General features: G+C 36.2%; 1 protein-coding gene across 8 annotated transcripts in view; it reads right to left on the reverse strand.

Moving 5' to 3' along the window:
- The window catches only part of KCNT2 (potassium sodium-activated channel subfamily T member 2), a 227,286-nt gene that overhangs the window by 55,246 nt on the left and 150,553 nt on the right, over window positions 1-21,487 (reverse strand). For all 8 annotated transcript variants that reach the window (XM_074317059.1, XM_074317058.1, XM_074317060.1 and 5 more), the window contains 5 exons: window positions 10,245-10,394; window positions 8,528-8,757; window positions 6,431-6,644; window positions 4,308-4,413; window positions 2,689-2,861 (listed from right to left, as the gene is read on the reverse strand). In XM_074317059.1, coding sequence (XP_074173160.1) covers window positions 2,689-2,861; window positions 4,308-4,413; window positions 6,431-6,644; window positions 8,528-8,757; window positions 10,245-10,394 — 873 coding nt within the window. The remainder of the gene's footprint in view (window positions 1-2,688; window positions 2,862-4,307; window positions 4,414-6,430; window positions 6,645-8,527; window positions 8,758-10,244; window positions 10,395-21,487) is intronic.

Below are 21,487 nucleotides of genomic sequence, written 5' to 3' on the forward strand. Positions count from 1 at the left end.
CAATAGACCAAGCAGAACAGATGGCCAGCCAGTAAGAAGTTAGACCAGTTCTAATGAACCAGTATCAAGTCCAAGATGTTTTCCCGTGTGACTGGGTTTTGTTTAATTACCACAGGAGACCTAGAAGACTTTTATTTGAAAACATTGTGGACACTTATTTTGATATGTTAGGTGTGTAAATAGTATAAGTTTAATTTACATTTTAAAGTCCCATACGGATGACATCTGTTATTATTTATGTCTGTTATGTTGATTTAATTGGTTCTTCAACTAAATTTCCTAAATAGCCATATACTGAGTATTATTTTCAGCAATGATCGTGTGAATTTAAAATAAAGTCTAACCCCACTAAGCTAATGAATAATTGTGTACAACCATCAATGTACAAATTCTTATAACATGGAAGTATTTTAAAGAATTAAACATCCTATTTTTTTTTTTTTGTAATATTGTGGATATATTGCAAAATACTAGCCACTGTAGAGCAACAGGCACCTCATTGTTTTTTTGTTCTTTTTTTTTTTTTAAAAAATGTTGCATAAAACTTCCTGGAACATTACGTATTTGTGTTTAGCTTTTGTTTCCTCATTCTTGACCAAAGGAACAGAGGGCAACTAAGAAAAACGTTAGATACCATTTGCAGGAAGTACACAGAAAGCTAATAGATTTTACAGCATGCAGTCATCCTAACTCTTTGAAAGAAAATCAAACCCCACAAAAATCATCTAACAGTCAACAGCATGTGAATAGTTGGATTGCAAAATGCAAGTCATTAGGAAAGCAAAGGAAATTTTTACTGCAAGGTAGTCCACAGTTAAAATATTATCCTTGTTTCTACAAAGAATTGACAAACAATATTTTTTGCATGTATCAAGAACCTGTAAGTTAGGTAAGATCATATAGATGAAAAGAATAATGAACTCTGAATTGCATAGATGGCTCTAATTCTAGAATTGACCTGGGCTTGCGATTGGCAAGCTCAGTGTTGTAGGACTGAGCCCTTAACCTACGGGATCTGATGCTATCCCCAGGTAGCGGGTCAGGACTGGGTTAAATACTGGTGCCCCAAGAATTGCTTCTTGGAGGTGTGGAGAGCCACTCACCCCAACACAATTGAAATTGGGTCCAGGAACCCACTTAGGAGATTTACAGATCAGGACAAGAAATGTTAATCTTGCGCAACTGGGGAAAGGACTGCTTTTACCCTTTGCTTTACCACTGAGATGCTATAAGCACAGTTCCACTTCCACTTCGAGTCTCTGCCTATCTTCCTGTCTGCATTCTGGGCTTGAGTTGATCCACTTTGGCCCAAGCCATACAAGATGGCATATTCTAAGGCAATGAGCTTGCCAATGTCCCTGTCTTAAATCCTATCTCCAAGGGAGTGGACACAACAAATGCAAGAAGACCTAAAACCTGCCACCTTCACATAGTTAATTGAGCATCTCTTGGATGCCAGTTGAACCAGACCCTTAGAGCTTCCGACCAGAGAAGGTCCAGAATAAGGGATATATGCAAAGGCCCAGGATGTGATTTTCAACCACTCTGTTGCTGTAGCCATCCTGCAACCCAAAACTTACTCTCCTAAGATTTGTTTCATTAAGCTTTTATTTCTTCTGACATTGGGTCCCGGTGACTGCTTCTCCACACCTAAGCTAAAGTTACCTCACCTTCCCTTGGATGCCGAAACAATCACTGAATCACGACACCTGAAAATTCTTCAACTGAAATCTCTAGAGTTTTCAGTTGAAGTGCTCAGTTTTTAGAATCAATTACCACTGTGATAATGATGCTTAGAAAGATGCATCAGTGAATATCTTGATATTGGTATGTTTGGAATAAACAATGCCATGAAGTTATAATATATTGGGGAAATAGCTCTGTTTTAAGAAATTTATTCTGATAAATTTTAAGACAGAGACAAGGCAACAGGTTTTGGCCTCATATAGTTTTATCTTGAAATTCACAGCAATTGAAGAGGAGAGTTGGAAGACCTTGAAATATGGTCTTGACCTAAGGACCATCTGCTCCTAAGTTCCAGTCACAGAGAGGAATGTTATAATTTTAAGATACAATGGATTTGACTATAGCATTCAGTGACCTATATTATATTTACATAAGAATTTTGAAATGCTTAAGTAGTCTAATTTCACAAGAGTCTATGAATCCAACATTTTCAAAATTAATGAACATGGTAAAGCATTAATTATTCATGTTATATTATAAAATGTATATTTTAACCGTGGAAGAACTATAATCACTTATGATGATGCATCGTGGTTCAACATACAAAGATGGATCGTTAATGTGCTTCTCTGATAATTAACGGTTCTTTAGAAAGACAACCAGAAGTATCCAGTTTTGGCAGAGATTTTCCAGGCTAGTTGATTGATTTAAGGAAAACAACTGTAATTATTTCAGTGGCATGTTTCCCACTGCTATTGAGTAATGACCACTTACAAAATAGTTTTAAGTGAGAAGCTCAGGATATTTCGGTGATGTTTTAAGTATTTGTGAACTACAACTATAGACAATGACTGTTTTGTCCCATAGCACGGAATCTGTCTCCCGGTGAATCATGTGCCATAATGTATCTGATTTAAAATATTCTAAGCAAATTAAAAGAACTTATTTTTGACATAGTACTAAAACTCTTTGTCTCATTTGTGTATTTTGAAATATACTTACGGGTTATCCAACAGCAGCACAATGGGATTGAGTTCTTTCTTTGGTCTATAATATGCCCTGAGAGGAACAATAAAATTATACAATCCATTTCCAGCTGTTTCAGCTGCAACTATAATTAGTTTATTTTTGAATCCATAGGCTTTTGCGTCCTCATAGTAGTTATGCTGGCAACTCTAAAGAAGAAAAAAATATACAAAGAAATGCCATTTTTATACTCCACTAGCATTTGGTGAAATAATGTAGGGTATATGGATATGTAAAGCTAATCTAACCTAGTAAATCCTTTAGTTTCTCACAACTTTGAAAATAGTTCCATTTTCCATGTCCAGTTCTCCAGCCTGCTTTAGGAAATGGAGATATGCACGAATAAGACAAATTTGTATTATTTTGGAAATCCTCTTTCAGGAAAAATAGTGTGAATAAAAAATCAGTCACAGCGTCTCGAAAGGGGCCAATGCAGGTGAATAGGCCCTGCATCTTACTATGCATTCATGTTGCCAAAAATGCACAGCAAACCCTAGTATGAAATGCTGCGGGATGGTAAAGTAAAGGCTGAAAAGGAAATAAAGTGCTGAGAGATGGACCGTCCAAGGTCCACACAGCCACTTCCAGAAGAAAAAGGCAGGCTGGTTGTCATGTTCTGTCAATCTCCCAAAGAGGGACAGCAGCAGCCAGGAGTCACAATGCTTGTCATATGAAAAACAACAGCAAGAATATTAACGAAATGTGTTTGGGGCCTACGCATGCTCGAGGTTCCTGGCACTGTGTTAAGCGTTTGGCATGCACCCATTTATGTCATTCTCACAAGGGCACTGTGGGGTTCATATTAAAATCACAACCATTTTACAGATGTGGACCGGAAATGTAGTGGTGAAGTTATTCGCCTAAATTGCACAGGTCGTAAGAAAAGAGGTGGGATTTTTTTTTTTTTTTTTACTCTGGCTAATTCCAAATTTAGAGAAAAGAAGAAATTCTTGTTTAGATTGGTGACATATTTTGACTTGTGGTGGTGGGATGTTAAGAATCTTTTTATTTGCTTTCCTATTCATCAGGAGAATAAATTCTGATATGGGTCAAACCCAATGGCCAGACTATGAAAGAGAGGAAAAGTCTTGCATTCTTAGAACCTTTGTGTTTTGGATGGCTTCTCTGACACATCCAAGCAGGAGACCAGACCTGTGGTAAAACCTTTAGAAAAGGAGATATTAAGCAAGTACTGATATAAGCTTGCAGTCTAGTCATTAGTAAATCCTTGTGAATAATCTGACCGTGTCAAGTGATTCCACATTGCAGCTTCGACAGGAATACCTGGGAACAAAAATAGTGCACGTTCGGCCAAAGTAATTTGCGGAAACTGGATGTTGAGAGTCTGGCACCTGTTTTCCCCTTCGAAAACATGACTGACTGACTCACTGGGTACTTTTTGTAGCGAGGTAACGCATTTGGGTCATCTTAGTGCAGTTAAAAAAGTAAAATTCACCACTTTATGAAACACATTTCCATTTGAAAAGATGATATCCTTTAAACATTTCATTCAGAATACCACACAAAAGTAAAGATATGTATTTGCAAAATGCCATAATTTCATTTCAAAGAGAAAAACGGTAACACATGTTTACCTTGTCTAGTCGTAAGCAGCAAAATGGCACTTTTTCATGAAGGAGATGACAAAACGTGGGTGAACTTCCTATATATGGAGAGTAAGGTGGGTAGCCTTTAGCATATCTGTAAAACAATTAGAAATAATGAATTGCCTTGACTAGCACGTGCACAGTTGGATGATTAAGTTACAGCCATGTTCCCCTGTAAGTTAGATGCAATGGCTTTTTGTGTTGCAATTACATTTTGAGAAGGCAACAGATTAGATTGGGGAAGGCGAACGGTGTCCAGAGACCAAATCTGGCCCATCACCTGGTTTTGTGAATTATAAAATGGTTTTTATATTATTAAAAGACTGGGGTGGGGGAAATCAAAAGAAGAACACTATTTCATGAGACGTGAAAATTATATAAAATTCAAATTGCAGTGTCCACAAGTACAGTTTTGTCGGAACACAGCCTTGCTCCTTCATTTTCTGTATTGTCTGCCAGTGCTTTCATGCTTCAGAAGCAGTCTTGATCAGTTGCAGAAAAGACCATGTGATCCGTAAAGTCTGAAATATTTCCTAGCTAGTTATTTTCAAATAAAGCTTGCCAATCCTCAGTCTAAAAGATTTAGATAGATTTTTAAAAACAGTAGTGTTAATTTTTACAGGCTATATTTAAAGTAAAATGCATTGGTTTTGATTCACTTTCTCAATGTTCATTTGCCATAAATGTATAACTAAAAATCAGTAAATATGGAGTCAATCATTTGGTTAAAGTATTTGCTAGAAGCATGCTTAAAATATCAAGAATATGCAGTTTGCTGACATAAAAATGGCCACCTGCACATTTTGGCTGTCCTCCTTTTTAAAATGAAACTATCAAAAAGCAGCAGCATGAATGAAAATTAAGAAATGAAAGAAAATCTTTTTCGTTTTTCTGGAAAAAAAAAAAAAAAAAATCTCTCCCTGTCAACCTTTTCAGAAGTACACGTAAAGAATTGCAATCTCACCTTACCACACCATTTCTAGAAATATATTGGTGGTCAAACCTCTGCTTGTTGCTATCAAATAGTTCATAAATATATCTGAGTGCTATTGATTTCTTAGAGAGTAGACTGTGTTTTGTGGGTATAGCAATATTCCCTTGTAATAAATGTTTAAAAAGTGTGAAGGATTAAAAGAAGGAGTTTTCTAAGTTTCAACGCCATTTCAGTTCATTGTAGTTCAACTCAATATTAATGGAACATCCATTATATGAAAAATATTGGGAGCAGTGTTTGCATGATGCTACCACTGCCACGACTACCTAGTGCTACAGCTAACAGGAATTAATATCATCGAATGCTTACTCTGCACAAAGGCATTGTCCTAAGCACGTTTTCTTTACCATCTCAATTAATCTTCATATGACCATTATGAGGCCACACTTATATTTGGTTTGCAGATGAAGACATTGTGGATCAGGTTGTATAATCACGGACCCTTGCATCAAAGCCCTAGAAGGTGGACCTGCTCTGGGAAACACATCCTTTCAGACTCAGTAGTGAAGGCCGTGGACCACTATGCTTTGCTCAAGAAACAAAAATATAATAATAATATGTGGCTACGACAAGTAAACCAACTCCACTCAAGGCAAAACTATGATTAATCGCATGTAGAGTGGTACAATTTACTATGGAAGCTTAGTCAAGAGAACCAGTACATTTATTCATTCAAAATGTTATTGGTGTTTACGGTATGAAAAAGCCTGCTGAATACCGGAAGGGAAGTGTGATGGAGGAAGCTATGGTACACGTTACTGAGTAACTGATTGAATATCAGTAAGGACATGGAAGAAAATACATTAAAGGTAGAAGGTACAATATAACCCAAACCTACAATTACAAAAATGCAGCTTATCTCATGGAAATACTGATTTATGTGTTGTTGTTTTTCTTTAAGGATAAAAGATAATTTAGAGGAAGCCTACAAATATATGTTGAAGTCAGAAATTTGAGGGCTTAGAATAAGCCTTTATAGTCAAGAGAGAGACTGGTGTAGGAAGGCTGGTTTGGTAGAAATACGGAGGATTGCCTCTAGGACATCCAGAAGGTGTGCACATTACTTCCCATGGCACAAATGCCAGTACATCTTACAGCTTCGAGGGTCTACACATACTCTAAGTTGGAGGACATTTTTTCATCTGGTGTGGTTTCATCTTCTGATTGATCACTTAGAAGGTCACATGTTTGAATGGAGGACGTGTCTGCGACCTCTAACACAGGAGCTATGCTGGGTCTTCTGATTTCTTTGATACCCTCTGTAGGAAGAGACAGGGTAGGGCCACTTGCTGATCGACAGCTTGTGTCTTGCAAGTCGATAGCGACGGTGCCTAAAACAATGAAACATGAACATCCGTCAAAGCATTTGCCACCGTTATTACATAATCGATCATTTAATGAACAAAGTGAAATGAGAGACAATCAGTATAACCAGGATATATATTATTGTTTATCCTCAAATCTCAAAGGGTATTTATTTCTTTTTCATGTGGGCATTTTTGCCATGTGAAAAAAAAAATCTGTAGCACAAAACATAAGATTTGTGAAATCCTGAAATACTTAGAGATTTAAAGTTAAAAACTACCTTTTTTCAAGTCACATTTATTTAAAATTAACAAAAAAATTCTTGGCCATTTCTATTTTTGTATTCCTCATTAAATCACCCTCCCCTCCCACCCTGCCATTTTGCTGACTTATCTTGGTCTTACTGATCTGTGACCACTTTTTATATTAGAACCATTAATATTTTATATTTATTCAACAAATATTTATTGAGTGCCTACTATGTGGCAAGCGCTATCTAGGCATTTGGGACGTGCAGGGAACAAGACAGACCAGGTTTCTACACATATGGCTTTATCCTTAAAATAATGAAGTAGACAAATGAGAAAAAAGTCTTTTTAGATCATGATAAATACCATACAGAAAATAAAACAGAAGGATGTGATAAAGAACAGTGGGGCTGGGAGCAGGAGGAGGAAGGGGCTTTTCGCCAGGTGGGATGGAGGCCTCCTCTGAGGTCCAGACAATGGGTTTTTGACTGGAAAGACAATTGCGAGCACACAGCCATGGGAAAACCTTAAGGAAGTCAGAATAGCAAACCTACATGCTTAAGGCCAATCGCACTCAGGGTCACACCCTAGATTTTGTAATTACTCCTTATTGCACATAATCCTTATTCCTGGCATCTCTTTCTCTGACACTGACCTTCACCTCCTCTCTTTCCAGTTGGAATTATAATCAGTTACTTTACTACCATTTCAGTTTCCTTCAACCAACACGTCTTTCACTTGTTTCCCTAAACTAAGTTCCACAGTCCATCGTTCTGCTCCCTCTCTTGCATGTACACCCAATAGCCTTGTTCTCCATACTTCCTTGTACAACCCAACAGCCATCATGCCACCTCTTCTCACTCTTGTGCAGCGATGTCAGAGTGAACTGGGTGGAAACATGAGGGCACAGTAAGGTTTCAAGCCAGCCCCTGAAGAAAATTCTTTTGAGAAATGTATCTGTGAAGATGGTAGTCCAGAGCGTGTGTGTGTGTGTGTAAATGTGAAAAGACTCAGAGAGGCAGAGAAGAATGTACCAGTGACTTGTCTTTGAAAAAACAAACAAACAAACAAACAAACAAACAAGAATTTAGATAATGAGGATGAATTAAAATAAAGAATGAAGTCGTGAGAAGGAAAAAGAAATGGGTCCACAGCGTAAGCTAAGGTATTTATATTAATTAATAGAAAGGACGTTTTTTTCTTGTGACAGAAACTAAATGTTTGTAGGTTTGTAGGTAGTTTGGTGGCAAAATTTTAAGGAAATTTTTGTCTGGGTTTTTTTCTTTTTTTTTAAATTCTGTGTCATAGAAGCCATGTTCAATGGTGAGAATGAGATGGTAATGAAAGGAGAGTTTTAAGAAAAATAATAAATAATTGGAATAACCTGTTGCTAACTGCTTATAAGACTTACAAAAGAAATAAAGATGTGTCAGGTGCTTATATTCTAATCAGAAATATAAAATAATTGTTGGTAGCTTTGAATTGGCTTAATTTCTTACCAATTTAACAACTTAGAAATTTTGCTCTATATACTTGGTTACACCAAGTTTGTAATACACACAAGTATGTTCTAAATTTGGCTTTGAGATTTTAATAAAAATTAAAGTATATTATTTTTTTAGAAAGAAGAAAATGGCGTTTTCAAATTGCTTGATACTTACCCATGCTGGCAATTATGCTATGTACAGGTAACCTAGAAGGTCCATGATAAAATGACCTTGGCACATTGCTTTTTTTCTGCTGGTCTTCATTCTTAAATGCTGAATTCTCTTCTTTGGTAATATTAATATAAAAACATATATCTGTAGCATTCATAATGTAGCGAGGACCTGGATTCAGTAAAATGTTTTTATTATCCTCCCTCCTAACACCAATCAAGCAGACACCATACCTAAATATAAAAAAGAAAATAAAAGAGTTTAAGAATTGTAACTCAGCAAAGGTCTTAGTTTTGTTAAGTTTGCATATGTAAGGAAGTCAGTAAACTATTATAAGGCAAAGGAAAAATAAAGCCTCAAATTAAATAATTTTAAAGATTCATAGTATCCTAATAGTTCAAGGCTCTTGTTTTTTACAAGAAAACTATGTCGTTAGTGTGTTGTGAAATCAATTTATTTGATTATAACATATATATGTACATACATATGTGTGTGTATATGTATATATATATATGTGTATATATATATGAAGAAGAATAGAAGAGAATAGAAAACATCAAAGTGCATACCATATAGTAAGGGTAATAATTTTTGGTAAAGTTTTTTGTGCGTATACTGAGTCTTACCACAAAATGTATACCTTGCTTTGTTCAAAAAAGGTAAAACTGTATTTCCTACATTAATCAAAAAAGTTTGAAAACCATTGGCCTAAAGGAGAGAAAGAAACTTACCCAAAGTCACAAGAGAAAGAATCAGGATCCCTAAATTTACTTTTGTTCTGTTTCTACCGTATTTGGTTCACTCTAAGTTTTAGAAAAATATTCTTAAATAGTCTTAAATGGGTACGCAGCTTAATTAGGAGAAATAACAACCACTAAAAGTAACATACATTATTTTTAAAATTCTTATTTTTTTTTCAGGATAGGCTCCAAAACCAAAATATCCTGAATACTTTTATTTCAATATGCTTACAGTATCACAAATAAATCAAGCTTAACAATGTGATATATAGATGTATCACAGAATTGTACACCTGAAACCTATGTAACTTTACCAACCATTATCACCCCAATAAACTTTAATTAAAAGAATATTTTTTTAAACATCATATTGAGAATTAAAGTGGAATACACTGGATATTGGATTAGTAGAATATACTAGATATATCACAAATCCTAAGATGTTATATATTTATAGTACTGATAATATATTATTTTTATGATAAACATGTATTTTCACTTCTTAATTAAATACTGTTTTCAAGAAAAAGGGGGAAAAATAATGTTCCATATTTGAATTAAAAGGAACTATCATTAATTTTTTTCATATATTTTTATGGCCAAAGGAAATCTTTAAAAATGTCTAGTTTTTATAAATGTTAATATCACTTTGTTTAAATTTTTAATCAACAATTTAAAATGAAGCTCTACAAAGAAAATGAATTTTCACATATTTGTGAATTCTTAATGGATGAAAATATTTTTAAAGATAATTTAAAAGTTACTAAAGGAAATATTTCTACCAAACTATACTTTGCGCCTGACAGTCTTAACTTGTGGAGACCATGCGGAAGGTCAGAGTTCAACTGTCTCAATAAGCATGTAAAAAAGTCCAGAGTCTTGCAACTCACGAGCACCAGTATGGGTTGCATTTTAGAAAACTATATTCAAAAGGTATGGTTGAGTCATAGTTTCATTCCACCTTGGAAGCAGGAACATACTTTTTGTGTGCATGGAACGAGGCATACGTAAAACTCTTTCCTTCATATTCAGCAAAAAATGTACTTTCTTCCAAAGTAATATGGTAAACTTCATTCCCAGAGCACCTGCCGTACGTCTTCTGCCATTGTTCTGGTGATTGCTGGCCTTCCCTGCAATGAAAGCACACACACACACACACACACACACACACACACACACACACACACACACGGAGAAGCAAAGTGAGGGTGACTGAAAGGACAGCTGGTGTTTCCCACCTGTAAGGGCTTCCCAGCACAGTTCAAAGAAGGATCTAGGTAGTGCTCTAGATGATGGTGTTATTTACAAATACAAACACTATAAAAATTTTGAAACCAACACAATCTATAAGCTTGAGAAGTAGCAGATTCCTAGAAAGTAGATTTTCACACCCCAGTTAACAAAGGCATTTATGCTGATCTGAATCAATGATACAGCATTTGAATTTTAGTCTCTGTTTATCCCTATCCAGTCATGCCCACTCTATATATATTCAACATGTTTTATAGTCTCGGTAATATGGCCCACTTTGTCTCATTTATGATACCTGTTTGGCCCCTGTAGCTGACTGATTCTGTTTTGTACTTAAAATTATCAATGTATACACATCAACTTATCAATTTTATTCCGTAGAAAATATACTCTTCATTTCTGTCTGTAACGTAGCAGTGGCTTCTTTTCACTTATGTTGCAGTTAAGAAAAGATACTTCTGGGTAAATGTAAGGATCTCCAAAAGATATCCTCAGAAGCATTTTTTAAAAAAAGAAGATATATTTAACACAGAAAGTGCACTTTCTTTTTTTCTGGAATGTTCTGCTCAGTGGCCTTGAAAATATATTTTAAAAATTCAACTTATGAAAAATTTGTTGTAAATACCCAATAGCTCATTTTTCCCATTTTGTATAGTAAATTCCAATCACTTTTTCTGAATAAAGCTTATGAACTCTGTAAGTACAAGAAATGAACATTCAAGAAAGAAAGTGATAAATATATAAAAAGCAGAATATTTTATCGTACTCTGTCTAATTCTGAGTGGATAAAAGCAGAAGCGAAGTGATATCTACCATATTTAGGGTTTAAAAAGCCATTTTAAACTCTGAGTTTTGTCTAAAGGGTTATTAGGGAGGAAAGACATTTATAAACATTTTCACAGTGTCAATACATTTTTTAAAACCATATATTTTCAACGTGTATTTCACTTCATTTCCTCTTAAGAGGCCCTTGGAGTCTGACTGCCTGATCTGAATCCCAAGTCTGCAATCTTGTGAGTTATTTCTCAGTGATTCTTTATCTCTTCTGTGAAAAATAGTTTCGGCCTCATTTGGTTGGATAAAATGAGGTAATAGAATAAATCACTTGGCAGATGTTGGAATCACAGTAATCACTCAGTAAATGTTAGCTTCCACTATTGCTTGGCTGTTACACCTGCCTTGGTGCTATATTTTGGAGCTACTTTCAACATGCCTCATCAACCTACTGAACAACAAAGCTCTTGAAACCTTTGCCCCTTCTTTTCTATAATGTTAATATATTTTTGGAAATAGGAAAATAAAATGAAACCTTTCTAACTATTGACTGCATATGGCGATGCCTAACTATTACTTCCTAAGGATGATTGTTCCTGGTGGAGAAAATGTCCCCTTTAGCAAACAAAAGTAAAATTCATGGTTATGTCCCGCTGCTTGTCACGGGGGTACTTGGCAAAGACAGAGCCTATTAAAAAGACTGGAAATTAAACAGAAGATGCCGGTAATTCATCAGGGCTTGTCTGAGATCCCAAAGGCAGCATGGGGTTAAATAATTGTCACACAAGGGTACAAAAGCAATTCAAGAGAAGCATGAATCTAATTCCAGGGGCTGCAGTGGGAATACAGTATGGTAACTTGGAAGGGAATGGGATTGTCATTACAAAGTCCTCCTAACCATGCTATACTTGCCTTTCCAATTTCATCCATACTTCTCTCTTCCTTCTCTTGGGTGCCCTTGGACAAGAAGTTCAGGGAAGGCCCTCTCATTAACAAGGCCTTTTCACAGTGATGTTCCTACACCTAAATTACTCATTCCTTGACCCACAGTTTGGTCATTACTTTCTCAGCTCTACCGTGTACTTTTTCCATAATACTGACACCAAATTGGATTAACTAACCCTTAATGCCCTGCTTCCCTGTGAAATCCACTCCATGAGGAAAGGGATCAGGTCTTATTTGCCGCCATCTTTGAGACCTGACTTCCGTTTTGGCACCAAGTAAGTGCTTAATAGATGTTCTGTTAAATGAACACAGAATAATCTAACAAGGTTCTTCATGCTCATTTACTAAATGCCCTGCTTTTCTAATTATATAATACCTTCCTCTTTCACCAGAATCATTTTTCAGGTATAACCAATTGCTTTCCCTATGATGAATGTGCAGTTAGAATTAGGAGGGGGAAAAAATCACTGAGTTCCGTAATCATTAACGGGCATGAAATGAATTTACCCTCAGCCTCAGCAGCAGTGAAACCACACAAGATATTAGGGACAAAAAGCACAGAATGGGGAACTTAGTGGAAAATTATGAAAAGCCATTTAATGAAGTTTTAATATGTGTTTACACAAGTCAAATGAACCTTTAGGGAATATAATAGGCCTGTGTGCATTTACTTACTATTAACTCAAAGTACCCTCCAACCTGCAAAATAGTGCAATCTGTAGTCTGTTTCCTACCCGTTTGAGGCTGCTGGGCTATGTGATTGTTAATGGAACAGTAATGACTTTCCGATATTGGCTTATGTCCACCTTTAGTTTCAAAATAACTGCCAGCTCCTGCTGTTTGTAAAGGTATTAGTGGAAAAGGAAAAAAATAATAATAAGACTAGGAATGTGAAAATGAAATATTCTATTAAGAAAATAAATGAGGAACAGAACAATAGGGTGTGCTTGTACTTGAAAGATACCTTTGAAATCTTTATTTTCCCCCAAAGGGCTGTGCTATAGAATTCATGCACCCAGTACCAGTCACGAGAGTCTTAGAGAAAATTCAGCGGGGCAGCCTAGAAGGAAAAGAAGCTTGCGTCTGCTAGTCGGTGCATTTTAAATCCTAAACAAATGTACCAGTGAGAAAAAATACTTGAAATTAAAAAAAAAAAAAAAAGAGGAAAGTGTAAGGAAAGGTTACAGAGAATTCTTAGGAGAAAGGAAGAAAAATGTCTAGTGAAGTGAATCATATCAATATCCTCAAGATCTTGTAGCCTCAGCCACGCTCTGTCCAGTGTCCCATTCCTGTCCCTTAATAACGTCTTGGACAGATCCCGTTTCTTTCAAACCATGTTCAGTCATCAGAAAGCCCAGTCCCACCCAATTTGAGACTCTTACCAACTCAGGCTTTGCTCTCCCTGGGATGTTGCTATTCTCTGAAGTCTAACTGGTCATCAGTGTCCTCTAGGAGGTGTCGTGTAGAGACGTTTGAAACTCTTTGTGGGGCGTGAGATCGCTGGCAAGCAAGGAACTCTCTCCCACTCTCCGTCATCGCATTTCTTGGGGGTACACCCTACATACAGCCTGTACTTTCTCGGGTTCCTCACTTGTAGACAGACAAAAGCCTCCGGTGGGTGCCAGAAAGACAGCTCAGATCTTTTTAAGTTGTCATTGTGCCTTAGGAAACCCATGTGTAGGAGATAAGGGTGACCTCTAGTTCTGCTCTCTCTCTCCAAGTCTTCTTCCCTCCATGTTCAAATAATCACAGAAAACTACATAGGCAGGTGTCTGACTGGGAAATGAGACACTAGTTCCCACTTCCTGTAGACACCTCTACTCCATGGGTAGTAGGTAATTCTTTTGTACTCCATCTCATGTGCCTGGAGGTAGGTGCAAAAGCTCCCCCACCCTTTGCTCCTTTGCTGCTCTGTCTGCTCCGCCCTCCCCACCCCGCCATCTTCTCTTTCTATAGAAAAGTGAGGAGATTAGAAAATGGGATATTTCACTTTTCTTTCTCCTCAGTTTTGGATTACAGTCATCAATCCTGGCACAACATGAGAAGTCCCTCTCAATATAGAAAGAACGGGTTAAAAAAAAAAAAAAGTATGTTTGTTCTATTCTGTGTATCGTCCCCAAGTTAGAAATATCATTTGTTCCAGTCAATTTTTGAATGGCGCATAAATCAATTTTGACAACTGATTTTATTTTCTTCAAATACAAGTCGCACACTCCTCGTTAATCACTGATTACACCTTGAAGGCAGATGGGTATTTATTGCCAGAGAGCAAATTAATGCACATAGCAGTTTCCTGTGCTTCAACACAATCAGCCAAGTGGAACAAAAACTGTTAGCTAATGAGTATATACTTGGATCTGCTCTTTGCAGAAATGTGTTTTAATACAGGCCTCTAAACGCAGTAAAAAAAAAAAGAAAGAAAGAAAAGGAAAGAAAATCGTACATACTTTTGTTTTTAAAAGTTGCCCCGCATCAGATGTTCCCAGTGGGAGAAAAAAGGATTTAACTGGAATTTCCTGCTACAGATGCAGGAAGTTGAAGTCTTAGTATATTACATATTCTGTTCTTACTTCAGGAATGTGTTCAGTAATGTAGTTTGCATTTAAAAAATAACAGCATAAAACCTTATTCTAGTGACAGCTTCCTACTTTTTATAAATATGTGCATTTTTGTAAAATTCATACTAAGCAGTTCTAGAAAGTGAAAGTTGATTTTTGCAGTCGTGTTTTCTGTATGCATATAAGGATGACTCTGAACTAACAGTGAATACCAAGAATAGTGACCATGATATTCTGAAACCTTCAAGGTTGTAAAAATACAATCATTAACAGGAATCCACCTCTGTTACAATATTGTATATGTTGTCTTAAACACCGTGCATTGTAATTATGGGATTTATTTTGCTAGTACGTTTTGTTTTCTTCAATCCTAAATAACGTAGTTCATTATACAATAAATGATCAGTATCAAATTCATCAAAATTAACATGGATTGCCAAATTAGTTTTTTGTGTATATTTATTTTTATTCTCAAACTAAATTATCAGTGGGAATGAAAGTACCCCGCAACAAGAATCTTTGCTATAAAATCCATTCTTCTTGTGTAATAAAAGACTTTGCATGTAACTAGATGGAAATGTTTGCCTGAGGAAAAGGGTGTCATTTAGCTTTATGCTAGAAGACTTAAATAAAATGATTTCCTTATTGATACTCCATTTCAAAGAGGATAAGAAAATATATTTATTATTTCATCATATTGATTAAAAGTCAATTTTGAAAGTCTAAAACAACTGACCTAAAGGTTTGAATCTAATTAAAATTAACACACTATTTAACTCCATATTCTGGTATTTCACCAATTTAATATCGGCTTGGTTTCATGTAGTTATTTCCATTCTTTACAGGGTGTCTTTCTGCAATGACACATGGATTGCATTAATTCACAATAGTCTCAAACTTTTACTTTATTTAAAAAGTGAAATATTTGAATAGTATTACAATCTTACCGTACTACCAACATCAGGAATCTAGTTAAACTGTAGGTCAAAGAAATAATGTAGACAAATTGTAGCCTGTGTCACTGGAGACTTAATTGTAACTTATGGGGAGAGAGCCTGTTAGAGGGTTTAGAATCTTCCAAAGTAGGTGCAGCTACAAAGGAAATAGCTAACACACAACTTCAAATGAGCTTTTATTCTTGCTAGTCTGTAGATAAAACTGACACACAAGTATCATCTTATTTAGAAAGAATAATGTCCAAGAATTCTAGGTAGGAGACGTAATAAAACACAAGGTGAAGATGTAGGCAGAGGCTTATGCATCCCTAGCCTTAAAAGGCAGAACGTTCCCAGCTTTTCAGGTCATCAGACATCAAAATAGACGTCAGCCCTAAGATAAAAACAAGATAGTGGGTGATAATCCATTTTCTACCACTAGGTGGAACCCAAAAGCTGTTTGCCATTCTCAGGATAAGAAGTAGAGAAATGCTACATGATTTCCGGCATTGCTACTAGTGAACATAAACAATGAACACACTTTTGAAAGGACTCCATTTCAAGAAAAAATGAAGTAGAGCTCAAACAGTACATTTGACAGGCTGGCTGTACATGACGGTGGCTACGTTCACTAACCTTAAAGTCTGTCCGTCACAGTCTCCAATCAATGTACCTTTCTGAAGTACTCACTTAATTCAAGAAGCTAGATAATTACCACATACAAAAAAACAAAAAAGAAAAATCCTAAAAGCCTGTGAAGACTTTTCATCTACTTTTTAAACTGTCAGGTGAAAAAAATAAATTCATCTGTCAAAATGAAACTGTATTCTCAGCTCTTCAACGCTGTTATGAAATAAGTCATTCCAGTTATTTTAAACTGTTCCAAGTCAGCATTTAAAAAAATTTATAGCTAAAATACCCCCTCTCTCTCAACACAAGCTGCTTTTCCCAAATAGCATATGCTTAGCTTCTGTTCCAGTCTCCATGCTCTGTCTGCCCCTTTAGTTCAGAAGATCACAGTGAATTCTCCTGTTATGTCCTGTTACAAATGTATATATATTTACATATAATGTATTTTCATAAGTGTATATTTATATATAATATAATTATGTATTATATATTAAAGAAATATATATTTCTATAGATTTATAACTTTAAATCTATAGAAATATATCTATTTAAATATTAACAGAGATATAGGAGTTTCAGAAGCCATCCTTGTTGTCAGTTACACTTTATCATTTGAGTATTTTTTTTTTTTGCCCTTTTAAAATTATGTGTACTTAGGACGTCTCTCTCCTGTCTCTCCATGTTATCATCTGAATGATTTTCAAGGTGGCAAACTACTCTTACTGTAGCTAAAAGATGCTTTATTGATAAAGTTAATCTACCCTCCAAATCCATACAGATGCTATGTTTACATTGTGCCCTGGCCTGGACTGAGTAGTTGTCTTTTGCGATCACAATGTATTCTTGCTGCATTTCCCAAACTCCTAACACTGTGCCTGGCATTGTATGGGTGCCTGTGATTATTACTTAGGAAATAAACGAATGGCCAAACCATAGCAATATTTTAACTCTATTAAGTGCTATTTTTAGCATATTACTTCATCCATAGCTTACATTTTGACACCTCTCCCCCTAAAATTCTTCCAAATTCTGAGCTCAATTCAAAGTTTTGTGGTATCTCTTAATAACATGTATCAGACTTTATTACTGTATCATTATAGGTATCATCTATGGACCCCCTTCCCTGAGGTAAGAGAGAAAACAGTCATCTCACAACTGAATCCCCACACTCGGCGATTCATGTAACCATACTGCTATTTTAAATGTTTCTTTGGAATTCCACCCCAGTGTCCACAGAGCAAGTTTAGTAAAGTAAATAGGTAAGACAATAGGAAGTGTTCAGGCTTGTGGGGAGCTGGCTGTTGCACGTCCACTAAAAGACAAATTCAAAGAAAACAATTCAAAAGAAGAGAAAATATTTACACCAGGCAGGTGGCCAAGCATAATCTATGTGCTGGCAGAATTTGTTCGGTTTGTTGTTAGGTGGCATGGCCAGATCTACTGACTAGCTAGTTGCTTTGCAACTTCAAATACCATTCTTAAAACTCTGTTCCCTAACTACAGAGTCTCTTGATTTCCCATTTTGTAAGATGAGGCTGTTGTCTGCCCTCTTCCCTCCCACACCTTCTCCCCACTTTAACTCCCAAGTGTTTTCTGCTGTGCAGTTACTTTTACATTGTTGACACTGTAAATATTTGCATTTTGTTTACTGGCTATAAAGAAGTTGATGGCTTCAGATTAAAAGTAGAAAACATGTTGTACACCTTAAACTTACACAATGCTACATATCAGTTATATCTCAATAAAGCTGGGGAAAAGTAAAGAACCTGATTACATGATTGTGATTATTGCAACACAGTTCACTTAAGAGCTGAGTGGAGTGCTATTATTATATTACCTCCTTTGTAGTTCCTTGAACTATTCAAGAGACAATATTAAAAAAATTTCTCTTTGCTTCCTGACCACCTATTGACCAGTATTATGACACATTTTAATTTTCTTTATTGGAGCTTCTTTTTAGTTTTCTTGGAGTTTATGATGGCCTTTGTTTTTCCAGCTGGAAGAGAAAACAGATACCTTCTTTGCCATATCCCATTGTACATGTTACACTGACTCTAGTCCAGCCTCTTGTTGAGACCTGACATCTGGATTTTCATATCTTGGCCATAGCTTTCAGGAACCTTTGGTTTTAGCTATGGTGTAGACACATGAGCTGGGTTCCATCAGTCAGACACAAAAGCAGTTTATTTTGAAAGTGAGCTACATGAGAAACAGCCAGGCAAAGGACATACATTTTTGTGGCGTTAGGTGGCTGAAGAGGCACCATGGTTCTAGGAGTTGAAAGTTTGGAGGTGAACGTTCCTTATCTGGTTAATTGTGTGCGTGATGGTGGGAACTGCTCATGCAAGGTTCTTGTTCTGGGAGTAACTGATATTCTTTCGTACGTCTCTTTACAATTAAACTAGTTAAGCGGATATCCTTGTCAAAGTGAAGACCCCTATTCAATACTGAGATCATGTTTCCCCCTTCTGCAAGTTTTCAAAAACTTTTCTTCACATTACTGCTGTGTAATATGGTAATGCCGTGTCTCTATGTGTGGCTCTTTTTCATTTGTTCTCATTTGCAAGCAAGAGACACTGTCAGTTGAAAGACTTGCATCGCCCTTCTTCTGCTATAGTTTCTCACATTCCATTTTCTCTGGAACTCCCATACATCAGACATTCTTGCTCTGGGATTCTATATTCCATCTCTGCATTTTTTTATCTGAACTCCTCAAGATTTCTATGATGTTATCTTTCAAGGTTTTTATTGAATTTTAATTTCAGTGGTGACTCTGTTAATTTCACAATGTCTTGCTTACTTTCTGTTTCTCCAGCATACCTCCTGTTCTTTTTGTATCTTCCTGAGAATGATAATTGCAATGACTTTAAGCTAGTCTGGAGATGTATATTTTTTTAGTATGGCCTTTACTTTGAAGAGAGAATCAGATCCTCTAGAGTCATAACAAATTTAAGTTAAATTTTCTGAACATTAAAAACTCTACAAACAAACAAACAGAAAGCCTCGATCTTGCCTTGTAAATCTAGCTAGTAGGATTCTCCTGGAGCAAAGTGTTAAGGAACTCTGACACTACATTTGGGTTCACTGAGAGTTCTGTAATTAATTAGCACTATCCACCATTGAATACAGGAGTAGATAGTGGCAGCACATGCGTAGTTCGTCATCGATCAGGTTTGGGTAGGGCCGTCCACACTCCAGAAAAGAATGAGTTCCTTTCGCTGATTGGGCCATGGATGGAGAGGGAGGCACAGATTATGAAGTGATTATATCATAAGCAGGAAAGTAGTACTTTCCAACTCCTTTAATATCAATAAGCTAGTTTCCAATTTAGAACAGAGGTCCAAAACCCCTTATCCACCTCTTCTGAAATCTAAAAAGTTCTGAAAACCAAAAGATTTTGTATACCTCATTTGGTGACAAGACCTAACCTTAACTCAAGTTGAGGCTCTGTATAGTTTTTATTTATCCTACTTTATTTTAATATTCATCGATTTAGGCACAGAAATATATGTTAGCTGGTGGGGTATTGTCCACTGGGAGTGTGACATTACATATAGTTTATGCATAATATTATCTATCTAATTTTTTTTAAATTCAGAATTCCAAACTATGTAACTGCAAATGTTTCAAATAAGAGAGATTGTGAACCTGTATTAGGTATTCTGTATTTTCAATAAAATTGTGGACATATAAAAATGATAATATAATAAAATTCTGCAAACAAAACTAACAAAAGCCTCAACACTTTATTCCTTTGAACAACTAACATCACCCTTTTATAATACTTCAGTATTCTTCTGAACTATTATTAATAGTTCTCTACTTTTCAAAAATACATTTGAATTTCTTTTTAATGAATTTATTTTATGATCACAATTCTATTCTCATTTACTGAGACTCTCTTTGCTTTCAAAATATATGCTTGACTCTCCTTTCAAACGTTATAAGTGAATACAAGACCCAACCTTCCTTACAGACCAAAAACAATTCCATTGGTCTCCTTCTGGTTGGATTTACTGCCCTCGTTTCATCTGGCATGTGCTGACAGTCCCCCAATGACAGGAGCCAGATTTCAAAATTCTGAGTGCGAGATACAGGGATAGTAAGTGCATCCCTTTGTCTGTGAATACAGTTTGTTAAGTAGCAGGTTAGACCTTATGGTGAGGAAGAAGGAATCAGCTTCTTTAGTCTGGGGACTCCAAGTGCTAGGTTACAGAGGGTTGGACCCCAACCCCAGCTGTCTGCTAGCATGTGACTCAGACATTTTCTTCTAATTCATCTAGGGAAAATGTGGTTTTAGTCTGACTAAACTGAACTGCCGGGAAATGGTGGATGATGGTTTGTTCTGTATACAGAAATTCAATTAAAATTTGTCCCCTTTTTCTAGAAATCTCATACCCAGAGCCTCACCGGGGGTAACATTCTGTCTTCCCACCATCTTCTTCTAAACACACCCTGCGATGGGGGTTTCATCAGAAAACGTTCCTTTATCCACTTCCCATCTTCCAAAATTCACTGAGATCTCTCATCCCTTCTACTTCTGTTTCACTGAGAAAAGCTTGTGATTTTTGGGGTTTGTTTCTTTAGTCATCTTTTCAATGGGATCTCATGAGGGAGAACAGAAGAAGGCACATCATTCATAAAGTGCTTTGAACCAGGGGCCTCAATAAATCACCTTTAGTGCATCACTTACTTCCTTCATTGAAATCATGTTTACTGAGCATCTGTGCTGCAAAAAACATTCTAGATGGTGTAAGAATGAGTAAGACACACTCTCTACCTTGAATGAAATGACAGCCGACGAGGCTGGAAAAAAATACATGAAAGGACCATGGTACAGGCTCTGGCAGAATATAATAAAATTCTGTGCGAGTGCATAGAAGGGAGACATCACATTCAGTGGGGGAGGTTAAAAATATTCCTGAGGAGACAGAAGTTTCAATTTAGCAAAATCTTCTAAGAAGCAGAAGAAATGAATTTCAGGCAGAGGGAATGACATTAAAAAAAGATGCGGGAGGCGGGAACCACAAAGTATATCTAGGATCTGTTATTTGGAGAACATGCTGTATCTATGAGAATCATGGGAGATACGCACATAAAAATAAATTAGGACTCCAGCATAAAAGGCCT

The sequence above is a fragment of the Rhinolophus sinicus genome, linkage group LG12 (genome assembly GCF_036562045.2).
Source record: "Rhinolophus sinicus isolate RSC01 linkage group LG12, ASM3656204v1, whole genome shotgun sequence".
In the NCBI taxonomy this organism is placed as follows: domain Eukaryota; kingdom Metazoa; phylum Chordata; class Mammalia; order Chiroptera; family Rhinolophidae; genus Rhinolophus; species Rhinolophus sinicus.